Source organism: Hyperoodon ampullatus (genome assembly GCF_949752795.1).
Source record: "Hyperoodon ampullatus genome assembly, chromosome: 20".
Lineage (NCBI taxonomy): Eukaryota > Metazoa > Chordata > Mammalia > Artiodactyla > Ziphiidae > Hyperoodon > Hyperoodon ampullatus.
In genome coordinates, this window is record NC_136933.1 from 19,170,761 (window position 1) to 19,191,913 (window position 21,153).

Consider the following 21,153-nt stretch of genomic DNA (forward strand, 5'->3'; position numbering starts at 1 on the left):
ACTTTGGAAGGCAGCAGAAGTGCTTTTATGCACCCTTCCATTTCATCTCACAGAATATTAAATGACATGTAGTCAAGGACAACTATCAAACGCCAGGCACTGCACTAGGCACTGGAGATACAGTGTGCGGGGAACGAAAGGTAAGTGTTCTCCACCCTCATGGTGCTTGCGGTCTGGTGGAGGAAGCCAACACTGATCAACAAAATTTACATATAAACAACAAATTATAACTCAGTGCCATGAAAGAAAGTTTCTTGATTCTATGAGAGTATATTTTTGAGAAGTGACCTAGTCAGGTAGCTCAGAGAAATCTTCCTTGGGGAAATAAATATCACCATGAAATATGAAATCATAAGAGCTAGCTAGGTAAATGGGAAATCAGGAGTGGAGAATTTCAGCAAAAGAAACAGCGTGTGCTGAGGTGCCATGACAAGAAGGAGTGTGATACATTTGAGGAGTGGAAAAAAGATCTGGGTGGCTGTAAGTGCAAAGAGCAAGGAGGAATATGGTATGTGGAATATGGGTAGGGCCAAATCATTCAGAGTCTGTAAGCTGATATTAAACATTTTTGTTTTTATCCTAAAAGTAATGGAAAACTGTGGTAGTGGTTTAAGCTGCAGGAGAATTTGGTGTATTAAAAAACCAAATTCAACTAAGTAAATTTTAAAGATCTTATTGGCTTTATTCAATGATTCATGAATTGAGCAGCATCCAATCTAGCAGATAGAAAGGAGCTCTGAGGAGCTGTACAAAATGAAAGGCCTTTTATAGGCAGAAGGAAGCAGGAACAAGTAAGTTATATTAGGCAAAAAAAAAGCAGGTTGGTTATTGTGAGGTCACTTGCCTTCAGGAGATGGTAGGGGTCTGTCAGACAGATGACCTAACTGCTGCTGATGATCAGGTGATTCCTGATGACTGGTTTAAGATTCCCTGTGGGAGAGAACTGACACTGTAATTAAGTCTCAGTTGGGTGACATGGGGCTTAGCATAGGCAACTCCATTTTGGGCCTGTTGTCTTGTTTTCAGCAGATGCCTGCCATGATTATATTGTGTTTTGAAAGATCTCAGGGTGGAGACAGATTACAGAGGTCCAGAGTGGCCATGAGCAGATCAGAGAGGAGGCTCTTGTCCAAGCATCAGAAGCTTCTAACAGTGGTGGCAGTGGTAATGATGGGGTAGTGAGTATTAAGGATTTCTGGTTGGCTTAACTGGATGGATGGCAATAGGGACTGGCGTTAAAGGGAAAAATCACAACTTCAGTTTGGGACATGATGTAGTTAAATGCCTCAGATTTGTAAAAGAGGAGATATCAAGGAGGCAGTAGGATCTAGCTCATGATCATTGATTTCAACTCACTGAAAATCAATGTACCAAATAATTAGTTGTTTGATAATGTGCTTGAAACTGTCAAATGAATGCCTTAAGTTAGGTTAGAACAATTATAGCCATCTCTTCTTCAGAGATAGAGTTATGGCAAAACCAAACTTAAAATAAATCCTCAAGGTCTAATGGATAGCATGGTGACTGTAGTTGATAATATTGTACAGCATTGTATAATTAAAACTTGCTAAGAGAACAGATCTTAAGCATTCCCAACAACAAAAAAGGTAACTGTGAGGTGAAAGAAAAATGTATAAAAGTTCAAAAAATTCAGTCTTCGGTAATTTGACAAATTGGCTACTTCACACATTAGCTTTTAATGAATTAATTTCTGATGCTTTGGATTCTTTCCATTGGAGATCCGGGGGAGGACTGGGAAGAGGTATGTGTTTGGGATTCATCTGTACATGATTGGTAATTAATGCACTGTGTATGGATGAGATTGCCTAGGGAGGTGGCATAGTATGAGAATAAAGGTGACAGTAGCGATTCAAAAGGCTAGAGTTTAAGTAGGGCTCTTTTCTTGGAGAATTTGAAGTCTGTGGTAAGAACTGTATCTCTCTATGCTTTTTTGGTTCCCGTTCCCTCCCCCCTCTTCCTCCCCCTTCCTTCAAGACATATTTATTGAGTACTTACCGTGTGCCAGATAACCATATTCTGCCTTGGAATTGGTTGTTTCTGTATTTTTTGTCCTCCTATAATATCGTACGTTTCCTGAGTGTAGGGACTTTGTACATAGAAAAGACCCTTATACATAAATAGGTATATACGTGTTCCATACATTTTGTTTAATTGTTTTTGTACAGTGTGGATTTTTATATTTATTTTTAGTATAGATTTGATAAAACTATTAATATATCTTTTACAATATCAAATGGTACTTTTGCATCAAATTCTGTAACTGTTGTCAAACATATTTGAGAAGTTATCCTTTAAGTAATGCTTACTGATTTAAAATTTCATAGTTTGAAATTTTTTAATTCATTATTTTCTTTATTTTTATCTTCATAATGTATTCAGTGGAAGCCTACTGTTGGATTTTTGCTTTTTGGAAATAATTTTAGCTGTGATTCTTTTGATAGATATTCCAAAACTATCACTTGCAGGGAGAAAACTGGTTTCCAGTATAAACACAGGATATTTAACAACCACAAATTAATATCAGTTAATTTCTAACCAACACTTTTAAGACATAATTAAGAATGGCAACTAAAGATCAAGATATTTGTAAAAACTTTTTTAAAACTGTAGGGTTTTAAAAAGAAATATTTACCTCAAAAAAGAAAATATGCTTCATAGACTGAATATTAAATCATATACATATCAAAATAGCATATTGAAATTTGACTTGTGTTTAGACCTTGGCATTCATTTATGAGCTTTGAGAACCTGAGTAAGTTATTTAATCTTTTGTTTCTTCATTTATAAAAGTAAAAATAGCAATCTTATGAGGTTTTTTAAGGATATTGAATGATATCAGTTATGTTTAGTGTAATACCTGACATGCAATAAGCGCTTAATAAACATTGCTAGCTGTCATTGTCATCATAATCATTATCACTTGAATTCATAACCATTATTTTTAAAAATCTTTAATATAATTTTATGGCAACATCAACAGGAAAATGGTATGCTATGTAAACATTTGCTTAATAATTATAGTTCAAATAAATGTCAATTGAGATATATATCTGATTATTGATTGTAACTTTGTGTTTGAAATCAAGAAAATTTCTTGTTTTACCCACTTAAACAGAACCTAAGAGGTAAACTATTCATCTAGAACTAAAATAAGTAATTATTTTCATATAGCTTCAAGTATTATTTAATTTTAATTTAATTTTAAGTTAAAAAATTTCAGACATACATAAAAATATTAAAAATATAATGAAAACATCAACCTATAGCTAAGAAATAAAATATATCCAAAAGAATGAAGTCCCTCTTCACCTTATATTTATATATGCAGTAACTTCATGTGAAATAAGGAATTTAGAAAATCAGAAAATCCTTTGAAGAAAAATCTTAATGGCTCTTTAGTTTTATTAAAAAAAAAAGCCAATAATACTGAACATGGTGACATATCCGGCAGAATGAATATGTCTTTTGTGAATAATTTACCCTGGAAATCTCATAAACCCTACAAAACTCAAGAGTGTCTAACTTCCTCTTTTGATAAATAGCTTCTGAACATTGCATAAGAGCATGTGCATGTACTTTTGTACCATTTATTTTTCTTCTTTTCTTACTGCTATATTTCAAAAGCAACAGAATACTAAATATTATTTACATTGTTGTATTCATTGTGTAAAGGAGGATGTCTATGAAATGAATGTGTAAAGTATTATAATTAAGGTTAAATGCTGAATTCTACCGTATAGACCTGTGATTTTAATCTTGATTAAGTGTTTGCATATAAACTGTCTTGGGTAAAGAAAGGATGTTGTTGCTACATAGAGAAGAAAACTCTCTTCATAAAAATCAGTTTGCCAAATTTTAGAACATAGTTTTTCCCTTTTGATCTTAAAATGACTTATTACATCGCTTAAAAAAGAGAAAGTTAAGTAAAACATGTGTATCTTATAATCTTGAATTTGATATATTGTTTACGTTAGCTATGGTTAACTATATAGAAATGGCCACATTGCCATGTAGAAAAATTATTTTTTGTCATTATTGTAATGTAGCTGAAATAGTTGATATTTACTAGTTCCTAATGCAGCTGTATTATAGGACTTAATCACATACAAACCTGGAGATAATTCTTGGACAAGCATTAGATATTCACAGTGTTCAAATCTGAGCAAGGAAACAGCAATGTTGACTATGTATTTATTTTAATATTATGAGATTTATAGTGTTTGAAATCTTCAGGGATGTGAGGAGAAATCAGAAAAAGAAAGTGATCTCAGGTATTTTATTCAACTATGATATTCTTAGGGGAGAAGAATGGAAAACAGGCCAAGAGTCTCTCTATCACATTACCTGTTCTCTCCTTGATCTTTTTTTCTCTTTGCCCCATCCTTACCCTTCACTCTAGAGAGACCTGACCTTTGAAGTAAATCAGAGATACTAACACAGCATAGATCATGGGTGACACCTTAAAATTATAATTTCTCTGTTAATATTTTATATTCTAACATCAGTGTTTAATGAATATCATTGTTTGTGTTTTAAGCCCATAGGATGTTTAACATGGAGTAAGTTAACTTACTTTATAAATCCAGAAATCCCCAAAGTAAGATAATGATTATGGAAAATGTGTTTTCTATTCCACTGATATTATTTAAGTAGTTTATAGTACATGAAACAAATACATAATGCATGACATACATAGGTCTAAATCTTGAGATTAAAAAAACTTTGCCTTTTAGATATAAAAGTCAGTGTTATGAGTTATGATTGTAGATGGTTACTGAATTTTGATATACATTACATGAAGTATTATCTAATTTTTTATGTTTATTATAGTTGCTAAAACATGGAAGTCACTTTCCAAGCAGGTAGGTTAAAGCTCTTGGTATATGTATGCATGCACACTATTTTATTTTATTTATTTATTTTTTAAAATTTTATTTATTTATTTGGCTGCACTGGGTCTTAGTTGTGGCATGTGGGATCAAGTTCCCTGACCAGGGATCAAACCCGGGGCCCCTGCATTGGGAGCATGGAGCCTTAGCCACTGGACCACCAGGGAAGTCCCGCACACTATTTTATATATATATATATTTATGTGATGTATACATATATAAATGTGATATGTACATATATATAAGATATATAAAGCTGAACTCAAAGGAGATTATTGGCAAATTTTGCTAAATTAAATATTAAAAATTGTGGCGCACCAAAAGACAGTGTCAACAATGTTAAAAGATGTATGACAGATGGGAGAACATGCTTGCAACATATTGGGTTGGCTAAAAAGTTCGTTCAGGTTTTCTTAAGATATGAAAAACCAGAACGAACTTTTTGGCCAACCCATTATTAACAGAAAAGGCTAAGTGTCTTGTAGTCATACAGAACTCCTGTAAATCAATATAAAAAAGATAATAAGAAAATAATGGGTGGACATAGCCAGAAGGGCCAATAAATATATGTAAAGGAGCTCAACCTCACTAGTAATCAGGGATATGCAAATTAAACCAATGATCTGATGCTAGTTCACACCCATCAGATTGTCAGGTTCTAGAAATCTAACAATACCAGTAATTAGCAAGGACAAGAAGGAGGAAGAATCAGGTGAGAATGTAAATTGGTATAGTCTCTTTTGAGAGAAATTTGGCACTATCTAATGCATATCAAAAATTCTACTTCTAGATATATTTACAAGAGAAACACTTGTATGCTTATACCAGGAGTCCTAAAAAAATTAGAAACAATATAAATGTCAATCAGTAGAGGAATTAATAAAGCAATGAAATAGGCATATGAAGGACAATACAGTAATATAGAGCTAAGGTGAATAAGTACACAAGAGATACGTGTATCAACATGAATAGACCTAAAAAACATGAGTTTGAGTAAAACAGCAAATTGCAAAATAATATAAACTGGTCTTTCTTAACATGCAAAGACCTTTTTGAGGGTCCATGAAGTCAAGACTATTTTCATAATAATACTGAGAAGATACTTGTTCTGTTACTCTCATTCTCTCACAAATATACAGTGGAGTTTTCCAGAGGCTGCATGATGAGTGATGACATCATCACTCTGAGAACTAATAGAATATGTGCTTGTGTGTTCTAAAAATGTATCATTTCGATTTCCACATGCATTACATATTGATAGATATAACCTACATAAGCAATATCTCTTTCGGGTAAACAATTTTTAAGAGTATAAAGAGTTACATTTCAGAACTGCTGATATAGACAACTGCTGTGTAGCCACTAAAATGAAAATGAAGAATATTTGGCAGGAAAATATGCTCATGACATATTAATGCAAAGAGTAATTTACAAAACAGTATGCAGAAAATGATTTAATATTTGCAACAAGAATGACAAAAATACTGTATAAATATGCCTAGATAGAGAATTAGATTAAAAGGAGATTAAATAAAATTTTTAATTGTGGTTCGTCCCTGGATTACAATCCGGTTTTATTTTCTGCACTTACTAATTTTCCTATAACATATATATTACGTATATAATTATAAAAATTGTCCTCAGAAAAATTGTATAAAGCCTTTAAAAGGCATCTATAATTCTAGGTAAATGAATTCAATCCAGCAAATATTTATTCAGTCCCTACTTGCAATACTGCAATACAGTTCTGACACTCATCACCCAGAGTTAGCATCAGACCCCACAGATTTAAGGACCCATTTCCCAAAAAGGTGGCCCTCATTTCAGATGCCAGCTGCAACTCAAGGGGTCCCGGACCACCCACACTGCTGACCAACTGGCTACAAATTCAGAGAGTTCCCACAACTCCCCTCAAGTTTGATAATTTGTTAGACTGACTCATAGAACTCAGGAACGTTCTACACGTAGAATTATAGTTTATCATTATAAGGGAACAAATCAAGGCCAGCCAAATGGAGAGACACATAAAGCAAGGTATAGGAGGGTTCCAAACACAGCTTCTGTGCCCTCTCCCTGAGGGATCAGGGTATGTCACCCTCCTGGCACACCCATGTGTTCACCAACCTGAAAGCTCCACTGAGTTTGGTGTCCAGAGTTTTTATTGGGGGTTTCATTGCATAGGTGTGATTGATCGAATCATTGGCCACACGGTTGAATTCAATCTCCAGTCCCTTTCCTCTCCCCTCCCTAGAGGTCGAGCTAGCTCAAAGCCCCAGCCCTTGAATCACGGGGTTGTTTTTGAAGGTCAGCCCCCCATCCTGAGTCATCTCCTCAGCGTAAACTTTGGTGTGATGCAAGGATATAGTCTTCCTCCCAGGAACCAGGGACAAAGGCCAATCAAATTCTTTATCATACAACACTACTACCTATAAGAGACTAAGGTAGGCACTGGGAGAGGGGAGAGAGATTCCCGCCTGAGTGGAAATACAGTTTTTAGTAAAACTTAAAAGTCCCTAGCCTCCACTGCAGTGAACTCTACTCAATACTCTGTTATAACCTATATGGGAAAAGAATCTGAAAAAGAATGGATATATGTATATGTATAACTGACTCACTTTGCTGTACACCTGCAACTAACATAATATTGTAAATCAACTATATGTCAATATAAAATAAAAATTAAATTAAGGAAAAAAAGTCCCTGAAGTTGACCCAAAACAAGATTAGTGTGTCAACTGGATGATCTAGACCAGACAAGGAACTAAATTATTACAAAAATAAACTGCTTAGAGTCAGTAAGGATCTGGACAGTCATTTACTAGTTATGTAATCCCGGGTGAGTTATTTATCTTCTTTAAGACACAGCAAAATATGCATAATGAGGATTATTTTTTTAGAATTAAATGAGATAAGTATTAGCCCATCGCCAAGCATATAGGGGACACTCAGTAAAAGGTAGCTATGATTTTTTTGGTCTTAAATTTTAGCTGAGTTTAAGTAGAAGAAATGAGTTGAATACATGGGAACAGTTAAAATAGAGACAGTATAAATGAAAGTATATAAAATGTACTCAAAATATTAATATTTTTTAACCTCCTGCTCTAACAAAAATGTTTATGAGTTTACTGTTGTTTAAACATTAAATATCCTAGCTTCTCATTATTAGTCATATGTGAATTGCTACCCTAGTCAGACACTACTGAGCACCAGGTGGCATCTATTACCTGCAGTGCAGAAATAACACTATGAAGGAAATGAGAACGAGGATTCACAGATAGGCTTCAGGGTGTCTATAAATCCCCTAAAAATACCTCTCCTGCCTTTGGCATCCCAGAGATTCCTTATTTGCCTGCTAACCCAGCTCTGTAATGAAAAAGATGGTTTATAAATGTCACAGAACTTTTTTAGGTACAACTGCATCAGGAAGGATTTGTCTAAAGTGCTTCTCAAACTTGAATGTGCATAAAAATCACCTGGAGATCCTGTTAAAAACTGATTCTGGTTCAGGAGGCCAGAGATGGGATCTGAGATTCTGCATTTCTAACAAGCTCCCCGGTGATGACACCCGGGCCATTGGGGAACCAGATTTTGAGCAGCAAGAGTCAGATCTGGAAAATAAGTCATTTCCATTGTTTTTCAGTATGTTACTTAGCAGACTAATTTTTAATTTCAAATTATTTCAAGTTATCTCACCAAATCCTTTAATAATTTTTTCACAGTTAACCTAATTATAATTTTCACTTATTTTTAACACAGTATTTGTAATAAATAAAAATCATTCTAGTATCTGAGCAATGAATCAAATGTTTAAATTTTCCAAAATAGTCCCCCCTCAGCTTGATTAAAAAAAAAAAAAAAAGCTGGCTAACCAGCAATTGAAGTGTGTATTCTTTACTGAATATTTAAGTTAAAATTAGAAAAAAAAAATTGCAGCAGTGGACACAATAACTCAACACCCTGTCATCCCACTTCATCTGATGTCATCATTCTTTGAGTCACTATTAAAATACTCTTCATTCTTTCCCAGCATAATCTGTTGCCCAGTTACTTCGTCTACCACAAAATCCCCTAAATCCAAGAGGGCTACAGAAAACAGTATGTGAAGCCCAGTGATCATATGTGACCTGTATTAGGAAGTCCACCTTTTCCTGTGGCTTCCACGGAACCGTCCTTTTCTAACTGGCTCCAGAACTTAAATTCACTGTTTTATCTTAATTAGATTATCATATATATATGTATTTCTCCAGTTATTAAGTTTATTGCAAATTTTTGGTAGCTCTAATTGAATTTAACGTAGCATCTTTATCACTTATTTTTACATTTGGACTGTGGGCAAATATTGGGTTTTATGGTTGAATGAACCACAGATAAAATAGTATAAATACAGTCGTGTCTCACGTCTTCTAAGCAGAGAATTTTTTTGCGTAGGCATTTAAATATTTTGGTCTATTTTATAAGTAAGTGGTTTACCAGTTAATCAGCATTATGATACCTTATGTCATAGGAATTAAATCAAATGCTATCAGAAACACCACCAGTTTGGAAAGGATCATCAAAGCTATTTCGAAATCTTAAAGAAAGAGGTAAGTTAACTATAGTATTTATGTACTTTACTATTGATACTATATTGTTTATACTCTTTAGACATATTTTCCTCATGCTTAAATAACTTTATAATTACATATGTGTCTATGTACATGGAAAAAAAATGGAAAAGAAAAACACCAAAATATTAATAATGATTGTTTCTTGGCAGTGGGATTAAGGGTGGTTTTTTTGTTACTTTTTGTATACACTATTCATATCTTCCATACTTTTCACAACAAAGTGAACTTTTATAGTTAAAAAAAAAACCTTTTTAACCATATTGAGAAGTATATGTTATATTTACCCACAGAAAGCATTTTTCAAAAATACTGATTTCCAAATGTCTATTTTTCTTCTTTCCTTTTACTTCCAGGGAATTGCAGATTTTCTTAAATTTAATCAATATGAAAAGCTTATTGGATATATCTTTTGGTTGCACAATTTGAACATGTTTCTTTTAAAAACAACACTCACTGCAAAATCCACCTATTTCAACTTACCATATTACCCATATCTATATATACGTTAACTCGTTAATTCATACATGTCCTTGCAATCAAATTATATAGCTTTTATTGCAATTTTCTTTTACATTGTACTTTTTATAAATGTTTATAGCAGAAACTAATTAATAAACTCTCTTTAATCTTAAAAAGGAATGTTTCTTAGAAATATATTTTTTCATATTCAAATATGAGTATACAAAATAACAATATAAAGCAATTATCTAAACTTACCTTTTTTCATCAATTTCAACCGATATTGGTTTGAAAATAATATATTTACTTTAATGTGAAGATAAATACTTTAAAAGATTAGCTATAATCCATATATTTTTGCCTAAGTAGAATTAGAAATTCAGATTGCTTCCACCTGGTTCTCATGGACTCTGGAGGGAGGAGACACCTTGTCTTTAACTGTAGGCTTTTCATAACTAGGGTTTTTAAATCTTTGTGAAATCTGGGCCATGGTGTCTTTAAAGTTCTTAGAAATGTTTTTCTGGAAGTTGTCTTAAAGATTGCCGTTCAAATCTTAGGGTGGAATGATAGGATCAGGAAAATTCGAAAATTCAAAGCTCGGAATAATGAGGGAAATTGGTGAATGTAAAAAATATTTCTTTAATACCTCTCATGGGAAAATGCAGTTGGATCAAATATAATCCAAGAAAGATAAATGCATGGAAGAAGGAAATTCTTTTTAGTTAGGGGGAGGGTTAACTTTGGAAGCCATAGGTTTAGGCAGGTCCTAATCCTACATAAATTGTATGCATATTTGCATATTTTTTTCGGGGGGGAGATGATCTATTCAGTGCTACCCAGTAGAACTATCTGCAGTGATGGGAATGTCCATATGGTAGCCACAAGCCAAATGTGGCTATTAATTACCTGAAATGGGGCCACTGTATCTGAGGAACTGAATTTTTAATTTCATCTACTTTTAATTATTTTAAATTTAAATAGCCCCGTGTGGCCAATGGCTACACTGTAGAACAGTGCGGATCTATGTCATAGTGATGGGATTATCAAGGTAATCCGTGTACCCAAGAAGTTTTAGAACCATAGGGTTAGGTAAAGTAGAGAGTTACAGAGAATCTTGCTTTTTTATAAAGAGATTAGGTGGAAGAGGAACTGTAAAGCTAAGTTTTTAGAACTATTGAAAACTAATTTACAAATGGATTTTGTCTGCTTAAAATATAACCCAGCAAGAAAATGTTAGGCAGTTTTACAAAAATTTAATTGGTATACAGCATTTATGAAAACATGAATTACATAGACTTAGTTATAATAGCTAACTGTAATGTATCATGATATAGGAACTAAACAGTGTAATGCTTTTTTTTTGTTTTGTTTTGTTTTTTGCGGTATGCGGGCCTCTCACTGCTGTGGCCTCTCCCGTTGCGGAGCACAGGCTCCGGACGCGCAGGCTCAGCGGCCACGGCTCACGGGCCCAGCCGCTCCGCGGCACGTGGGATCCTCCCGGACTGGGGCACGAACCCGTGTCCCCTGCATCGGCAGGCGGACTCTCAACCACTGCGCCACCAGGGCAGTCCCTAAACAGTGTAATGCTTTTAAGGAACTTCCCTTAGAATTTTTTAAAATTGAATTTTCAAGAGAAACCTAGTTGTCATCTTTCTTAGCCTCTTTTTCTAAGGATCGAAACATTACTATATGCTTAGCATTTATTATTATTTTATTTTTGACCCTGGGTGGCCTTAAAATAAATTGAAAGGTTAATCTAATGGTTTTCCATTTTTGTAATTAAAAACATTATGAATCTACAGTTCATGTTTAGTAATATTTTCCCTTCTCCCTGACCTTTTTTTTTTTTTTTTTACATCTTTACTGGAGTATAATTGCTTTACAATGGTGTGTTAGTTTCTGCTTTATAACAAAGTGAATCAGCTATACATATACATATATCCCCATATCCCCTCCCTCTTGCATCTCCCTCCCTCCCAGCCTCCCTACCCCACCCCTCTAGGTGGTCACAGAGCACCGAGCTGATCTCCCTGTGCTATGCGGCTGCTTCCCACTAGCTAGCTATTTTACATTTGGTCGTGTATATATGTCCATGACCATTTTTATTAAATTATATCATGAGTTTCTCACTTTGTTTTTCTTCCCTGTGGATTATATCACCTCAAAACCACTTAGTACTTCAGACAAGTGCCTACCATGATAATCATCATCAGGACTCTCACTGTTTTGTAATCCTTCAGTGAGGGGAATCTTGAGTTGATTATCAAGTAAAAGATGTAGAGCAGATATTAAACTTCTTTATACTAACCAGCACCTCTTGTGCATTCCACCAAGTCAGAACAACAGTCAGTGGGACGGGGTTATGAAGATACAGAGCCCATTTCCAGATCTTTTTTTTTTTTTTTTGAGGGATCCCTATGGAATCTAGGTATTGTATCTTTATATACGCTGACCATTCCAGAATCTTTCTCCCATAACATTCATGGCAATCAACCAGAACTATGTCTATAGGTCACAATATTCTAGTATAAACAAAAGACGGGAATGCTTTCAGGGCCTCCTAGCTCGGTCCCTTCACATCTTCTGACAAACTGCCTGACAGTGACTCCTCTTCCTTTGTTCTGTAACAAAGAGGGTAGCCTCAAAGAACATCAGGTAAAGTGGAGTTTTAAAGTTCACGATCTGATTATTTTAAGGATTTTTATACCCTTTTACCAAACGTGAGGACTGTCTGGTATCTGGATAAGTGTTATTGGCTTATTTCTGATTTTCATTTTCTCAGGATACACTTGGAAAAACAATGAAGCCATTAATTCTAGTTTCGGGTGTTGTAATCGAAAAGCAAGAATTTGAGTAACAGAATGTATATTTTTATGTAGTCCACACAAGCTCCTTTTAAAGTTTATGAGATTACAGAGAACTCAGGATGTAATATACAGAAAGTGTAAGCTTTCTGTAAACATGGAAACTTCTTAGATTACATTTAATAGAAGCATGAAGCTTATCACAAATAATGAGTGATAACTTGAAAGCAGAAAAGTAATAACTATAGAGTTGTGTTTTTTGAATGCAATAAGAAGTCAAATCTCTAAGCAAGAATATCTAAATGTTTTATTCAAGGGTTACTAAGAAATTATTAAGCATTTTACAGTGTTAACCATTTCCAACGTTTTTATTTTATGTTAGATTCATACCTTGAAAGCTAGCGACACACTTAAAATTTATAGCTATATGTAAACATTATTGATAATTTTGCTTTTATGCCAGTATATCTGGAAGCATTAATGTGATTTTTGTATGGGTTTCTACAGAGGCATATGAAACAATGTAAAATTTATTTATTGTTTCTTTCACCCTGATTTTGTAGTAATAGTTTAGTCTCATTTAAAACAATATTTAGCATCTTCTTTAAAACTCTAAGTTCTTTATAAATATTACTGCTATTATAAGAATAATATTTTACTTGATAAATATGAAGAGAAAGTAATATTTTATATATAGCATAACTAATACTATTTTTCTTCTAGGTGTGATTTCTTACACAGAATATCTTTTTCTTTTATGTATTTTAACAAGTAAGTATACTCATTAAATCTGTTTCTGGGTACAGTTTTCTTTCTCAAGCATAATCTTGGGAAATAAATCTTTTTTTAAATTAATTAATTTATTTTTTGCTGCATTGGGTCTTCGTTGCTGCACGCGGGCTTTCTCTAGTTGTGGCAAGCAGGGGCTACTCCTTGTTGCGGTGTGCGGGCTTATTGCGGTGGCTTCTCTCGTTGTGGAGCACGGGCTCTAGGCACATGGGCTTCAGTAGTTGTGGCTCACGAGCTCTAGAGCGCAGGCTCAGTAGTTGTGGTGCACGGTCTTAGTTGCTCCGTGGCATGTGGGATCATCGCGGACCAGGGCTCGAACCTGTGACCCCTGCATTGGCAGGCAGATTCTTAACCACTGCACCACCAGGGAAGTCCCAATAAATCCTTCTTATATTCTCTTACTATTGAAAATCAGTTTAGGTCTATCCATGATGTTTTGCAAAATTCATGTCTAAATGCCAGTGGAAAATGCTAAGTATAGCACTATCAAGTGTCAAAACCATAAATATTATTATGGCTTATGGTGTAGTAATAAAATGCTCATAAATTATACATTTAATATCCTATATCAATCCCTGTGGTTGGATCTACATGGGAGCCTAAAGGTCAGGATGTGTAGTGATTTGTAAATTTCCTGCTACACTCAATTCATTCAAATCACATTTTCTGCAAGACTAGTGTGAAAGAATGGGTCCTTTAACTAGTAAGTCTATAAGAAGACCCATCATACATCCTACAACAGCTTTATTATTATCTTCCTCTCATATACAGCAATTCTTATGAAGTATATGAAGGGTTTACTAAGGTGTTCAGTTAAATTTCGTTGCATTTAATGGAGGAACTTATATGCTATAGTTCACAGTGCTCCAGCCACCTGACCTTTTTATTCCCTGAATTCTCACCTCAGGAATTTGTACTTTCTGCTCCCTCTACCATCAGTGCTTTTACTAAAGATCCTCAGGATAGTAAAAATCATTCAGGTTTCCTTTGAAATATGAAGACTTAGAGAAGCCTTACTTGACCATCCTCCCTAAAATAGCTCCCTCTTCCATCTCTCCCCTTTTACCCCTTTACATTGTTTTATTTTCTTCATAGTACTTAAACTATTCAAAAGTGTTTGTTTACTGGTTTACATGTTTTTGTCTCTCTCCCCACAGTTGAATGCAAGGTCCAAGATGGCAAAGATTTTATCTTTTCACATGGTAGCCTCTCAGAAAGTAATTGGCAAATGAATGAAAAAAGGAGTGAATAAAAGAATGTGGCTAGTGGAATTTCCAATTGTGGGGATTTATGGAGATGTGTGGAAACAAGAACATCAATAAAATTGTGTCATTAGAAACCAATCTTAAAATTCCTATACTTCTGTAATTAGAAAATTCACAGCCACTGTGTATTTCTGAATTTAGTAATAGATGCTGTTATGTTGGAGTTCTGTTGCAGGAAATTTGGGGGGGTGGTGCTCGCACACATATGTATTTCAAAAATTGTGTATTTTTTTCTTGCTTTTTTCCTCCTGGCTCAAAGTCATTTAAAATGTTGGTGCTGAAGAAAAGCAAGTATTGTGCAGTTAGTTATAGGACAGCCTGAGGTTGTCCCAGAGTGGAAAGCCATTCTGATGATTCCAGTCCAGTCAGTGATGAATGCCACTGTGGAAATTAGAGGAGTGGGTGCCAAGGAGTGTCTCAGAGACTTGTTTTAAAGTTATCTTGTTAGCAGAACAACTTTAGATGCAAAATTAGAAGTTATAAGTACCTGGACCAGCAGAGTGATAGGTCTGAGTAAAACAAAACTGGTGAGGAAAGCCACTTGTTGAGCTGGAACAGGGTTGGTTTAATTTAAGCATGTTGGAAAAAAATACAGATAGTGGTTTTTGCTTACTACAGAAAGGGTAGGATCTTTGGACGCTGTGAATCTTCATTTGGAGTTCAGGACCCATCTTAGAAACTACTAAGAGTTTGAATTGAAAAGTTATGGGTGTCGTTTAGATTAGAACCAAGAAAAATGTGAAAAGAGGGCTGGCAGGAAGTGGGCTAGATAATCTATGTTACCTGTCCATATTTTTCTCCCCTTTACTTTTTATTACTTTAACTTAATATTCCCTTCCAAGTAATGCTGGTGAGGACTTCTTTCTATGTGTCTTCAGATATTTTTAAAGCTTAAATCTTGGTTATCAGAGGTGGTGTAACTTTTTATTTCTTTCTCAAGCGAATGATAATGAAAGTAAGTCTAGATTCCTAAAATACATGCAAAAAAGTGAACTTCCATAAAAGACTGGCTTTCATTTCCATTATTTTCAGAGACAGCTATTACCGGTTAAGAAAGTAGGGCTGTGTGCTTTGCTTTTGCCGGGTTCACGGTTTCACAACAGGTGGTGGCAAGTATATCTGTGAGAGGTCCTTTTTAAACTTTTTGCCAGTCATCTTAAAAGAGGTCAAATGTTTTGAAAAAGGCATGTACACTGAGCTCCTCTTTGAAGGATACGTTCAAGTTTTCTTCTGTCCAAGTTTTCTTCTTTATGCTTTAGAAGTGAAAAAAGAAGAAGGATTGAATCTCATTATAGGGTTCATACAATTAAGGCAGTTCGTAATGTGTGAAAGTCTGATTTTCTCAGAAAAGGAGTTGTTCCTTGTATTTTGGGGAGAATTAATTATTCAAGCTCTCTTTATTTTATATTTCTGTATTTGAAGCCTCTAGAAGTTCAGACCCAAATATGTAATCTCTCATGCTTGACATTTTTTCACAGGTTATTTCCATTATAATTTTCCCAAGATTTTAGACTGATCCATTGTGTCATATTCTTATTTTTCCTTCTGCTCTAAGTAGCTGACATATTAAAAATACTTCAAATGTGATGAGCTGATATACTGACAGACTTTGGATAAGAAAGAGATATTTATCTTTGGAAGTAAGGTAGTCAAATTTTACTGTCAGTGCTATGCAACAGGTATCACACAAGTAGACTTAAAGTGTATTATCAATTGTGTTACTAAGTGTGCTAATTTATGAAGCAGAAATACATATACTTACATGTAGCTTTTGTTATATTTAACTAAATAATAACATGTTGCTTTTAATTTCTTGGTTAAAGAAAGTATTTCTGTATAGAATGTGAATAATTGTTTACAACTAATGCGGATTTTTTTACTTTAAAAACATTTTTTCATTTCACAAATACTTTTCCTGTTCTTTTCTGGCAGAGCCACATGCAGGTTTTAGAATAGCTTTCAACATGTTTGACACCGATGGCAATGAGATGGTGGATAAAAAGGAGTTTTTGGTGGTATGTATATTACAAGCTACATTTTATCAATAATTAAATATTGCTTACTTATATTTTTATGTTTTGTATTATTTAGAATACTGTTGTAGAAAAAAGAGTGAAAATTTTATGCTTTCACTTTAATAAAGTATATACTCATGTACTTTATTTTGAATGATTTTTTTTTTGGCTGTGTTGGGTCTTTGTTACTGCACGCAGCATATTTCGTTGTGGCGCACGGGCTTCTCTCTAGTTGTGGCGTGTGGGTTTTCTCTTCGCTAATTGTGTCACGGGCTCCAGAGCATGTGGGCTCTGTAGTTTGTGGCACGCGGGCTCTCTAGTTGAGGCCTCCGAGCTCATTAGTTGCGGTGCGTGGGCTTAGTTGCCCCACGGCATGTGGGATCTTAGTTCCTCCACCAGGGATCGAACCCACATCGCCTGCCTTGCAAGGCGGACTCTTTACCACTGGACCACCAGGGAAGTCCCTATTTTGAATGATTTTTACACTATAAAAAGATAAATTATATTCAGTGTATAAAGATGCTTATAGTTGTTTACACATCTTCTGGAAGTTTGAAATGTGTCAAATGTTTTCCACTGGGTGGGTGACAAGCAATCCTGAGGTGTTATGCATGCTCAGTCTCTATCATATGAGCCACCCAATCACAGACAGCTCTTTGCCACAGGAACTTCCCTTCCTTCTCATTAAAGGATTTATGATTTTTCTTTTTCCTTTTCTCTTCCACTCATTGCTGCCTTGTATTCCAGTCTTAGCCCAATTTCCTACTCCCTTCTCCTGTCTTTGACCAGGGGCTGATCTCCAGTGGAGGGTAAGAGTGTTCTTGGTATTTGTCCTTCAGCCTTTCTTAGCCGACTGGTCCCGTGTTTGTGCTGGTCTGGCAGCACCATCAGCTGCTCTCTCATCTTACCACCCCCTCCTTCCAGAATTTTTCCATTGCTTTTTACCCCTGTGTCCTTTATCTGCTTCTGTAACCAAATGCCTGTTCTGTTTTTCTCCAAAACAGAGATTAACATTAGTTTACTCCTTCCAGTAACAACCTCTACCCTTAGCATTTATGTTTAACTCAATATTTACCTCTACTCTCCTGGTGAAAAGAGAACGGAAAAATAACATAAATAGCCATTTAATTTTCTATTTTTCCTCTGTATCGAGCCAATAAAAATCCCTTGGAAAACCTCTTAAATAGCTTAGTATTTTCTTCAGAGGCTGGCACATAGAAGAGAAACTATGCAGTCATTCTTTTCCATGGTAGGAAAGAGAAGAGAGAGAAATCCTCATCAAAAGCTAATTAGCTGGGGCTTCCCTGGTGGCGCAGTGGTTGAGAGTCCGCCTGCCGATGCAGGGGACACAGGTTCGTGCCCCAGTCCGGGAAGATCCCACATGCCGTGGAGCGGCTGGGCCCGTGAGCCATGGCCGCTGAGCCTACGCGTCCGGAGCCTGTGCTCCGCAACGGGAGAGGCCACAACAGTGAGAGGCCCGCGTACCGCAAAAAAAAAAAAAAAAAAAGCTAATTAGCCATTAAAAAGGGAGCAAGCTAACTAATTATTGCGATCTATCAAAAGGCTTAATCTAATACCCATGTGGCCCTTGCCTGAGTACAGTGCCTGAGCAAGTCACTGGAGCTGGAACCACAAAGGGTCCCTCACTGCAGTGCTTTTCAGGATACTGGGGAGGCGAGAGGTTTCAGTTTCATTGCAGTAGATCGAGAGATGCACGTAACAGCCTAAAACGGGCAGGCTTAGTTTACGATAGTTCTGTCATGATAGTGTACAACTGTATTTTAGGACTTTCACAATGGGCCTAGTAATCTAAATAATTTTCAACAAACTTTCTATGACAGCAGTGCCAGGTTCCACCCCACTGTCTTAAAGATGAACTTCTGGAACTCAGTTCATTGGAAGTTGCCTGTCTTTCGGAATCTTGTCTGTTTGTGGAGATGGGAGGTAAAAACATTCATGCAGAGTTTCTATTTATTTCCACTGTACACTCTTAACAACAGTTGCCCTTGCTTTAAAGTGGTGGTCTACTCTGCAGTGGCTGTGTGCTAATAGTTTTTTGTTTGTTGTTTGTTTGTAAACAGCAAAGAGTTTGGAAGTAGAGGTGGAGTTGGGCAGAGTTCTCTGTAGAGGTCTAAAATCTGCAGTCCTCCTGCCTGTTTATGAAGTGATTATTAATAACCTTGCAAAAAATAAAAACTCTTTTCACTAAGAAAAAGTGTGGAAATAAATTTATGTGTTAATAAAATCATTTACATTTTGTACTGTATATTTTAATTGTTATTTCATATCTTGGGAGGTAACACATTTTGACTTTCAACTATAGCCATACAAAATGAAGTAAAGAGTTGAGACAGCTGTTCAAATTACGCAGACAAGAGCAATGACCTTGTCAGAAAACTGACATAGAGATAGGATTAGGCTTCCATTTGTAAAATAGGATTTTAAAGAGGAAATAATGCCTTGTATAATGGTAGCTAACATTTATTGAGAAGTTACTGTGTGACAGGCAATGTGCTAAATAATTACTTATAATATTTACTCTGTACAACATTAGTTTTATAAGACCTATCGATTATACCTCAGTAAAGCTGGAAAAAAATGCTGCCCTAGGAGATTCTGTAAGAGATTATCTTCATGTACCTGATATGGAAAACAAGCCTTAAATAATTAGACTAACTTGCTCAAGGGCTTATACATGGAGAGCCCATGTTCCTACCACAATGCTCAGTTACCTGAAAGAGACCTTAGAGGTCGTCTAGCCCATCTGCATTTCATATATGAGCAAATTGGAGCCCAGCGAGGCTTGAATGACCTGTCCCCCATTATAAAATTAGTGTATGACAGAAGATGGGCTCAAGCCCAGACCCCTGAGTTCTGGTTCAATGTCCTTTATCCCTCAGTAGGCTTCATCTCTTTTTATGTATATGCCACAGGCTCCACATCTTTGTCTTAGAAATAAAGTAAAACTATTTAATAGATCCCTTGGTACTGGGTTGCCTTTTTCTCAGGAAAAACATTGATATCAGAAAATATATTTAGACTAGTTTTAATGATCTTGGTATATGAAGCAAACTATTTTCTTTCTTTTTAGAATATACCTAGCACAGGATGTTAGGTAGGTACCCAGAAACTCTTGTTGGATATTTGATTTTTGATTGGTTTTTTTTTCAGCTTCAAGAAATATTCAGGAAAAAAAATGAAAAGAGAGAAACTAAAGGAGATGAAGAAAAGCGTGCAATGCTGGTAAGAATAATTTATAGTAGTTTCAGGGAGGTTTTCTAGGCAAGAACTATTTTATTCATGTTGAGAAACAATAATTAAAGCCTGTAACTTTGGACCTGTCCCTTTCTTGAAAACTTTCTAAAGTTCTTATGTAGAAAAATTGCTTCAGTATTTATATGCTTTGATATCAATATTTATATCAAGTATTGATATTAAACATCTGTATCCATAATCACATTCATTAAATCATTTTCATCTGTATTGTTGTTATCCATGAGATTTGAAGGGTATCTCATATAATAGATTAATACAGATCATTATGCATGTAAAAATTTAAAGGTGAATTGCAAAGATTTAATTATACCTGTGAGTAAATTTAGTGGTGCTATAACAATATGAATGTTGAAGCAAAAACAAGGAAATAATATGTGTTTTTGCATTCATAGAAATATATATTATAGATTCTTCTTCTGGTAAGAGTAATATTTTCATCTTATTCTGAAGGTATAGTTAAGCAACATTTCCCTCCATTTTCCTACTAGTTTTCTTTTTTGCTTGTCCCAAGTATTTCAGCCTGACAACAACCCAGGTTCACATAATAAAAATAACACGCAGATACTGAGACCTTAGTATCAGACACTATACTAGGTGCTTTGCATGCGTTTTCTCATTTACTCTACCCAGCAGTTCCCTTATTATCTGTAATTATAGATGAGAAAACTGGCAGTTGGAAAGGTTAAGTACCTTGTCCAAAATTCCATAGCTATTAAATGGCAAAACCAAGATTTGAACCCATGGCTGGCCAGCTCCAAAACCTGCCTTTTTACCCACCATAGCATATTTCTTCCTCTGGTACTTAGATAGCAGAAACATGGTGAATTTTGTTGCCATGTAAATGATAATTGCTTAATTTGCAAATTCATGGCCCTGTGAAATAGTTTAATTGGTCTATCTGGAATTCAAATAATTAAGTTCAAAGAACTGTAACTTTTTTTATTATTCTCATTGTTATAAGGATATGTATTAGGTTTTTTTAAAACATGGGTTATCTGTAGCAGATGGGTGTCATATTCAGTCCCAGT

General features: G+C 35.1%; 1 protein-coding gene across 10 annotated transcripts in view; it reads left to right on the top strand.

Moving 5' to 3' along the window:
• MICU3 (mitochondrial calcium uptake family member 3) overlaps positions 1 to 21,153 on the top strand; it is a gene marked incomplete at both ends in the record, with an annotated part of 88,390 nt that overhangs the window by 35,734 nt on the left and 31,503 nt on the right. For 5 of the 10 annotated variants that reach the window (XM_079726656.1, XM_079726651.1, XM_079726655.1 and 2 more), the window contains 5 exons: positions 4,852 to 4,883; positions 9,415 to 9,493; positions 13,504 to 13,551; positions 16,767 to 16,849; positions 20,021 to 20,092. In XM_079726656.1, the coding sequence (XP_079582782.1) occupies positions 4,852 to 4,883; positions 9,415 to 9,493; positions 13,504 to 13,551; positions 16,767 to 16,849; positions 20,021 to 20,092 (314 nt within the window). The remainder of the gene's footprint in view (positions 1 to 4,851; positions 4,884 to 9,414; positions 9,494 to 13,503; positions 13,552 to 16,766; positions 16,850 to 20,020; positions 20,093 to 21,153) is intronic. The other 5 variants (XM_079726653.1, XM_079726648.1, XM_079726649.1 and 2 more) reach the window with 4 other exon arrangements.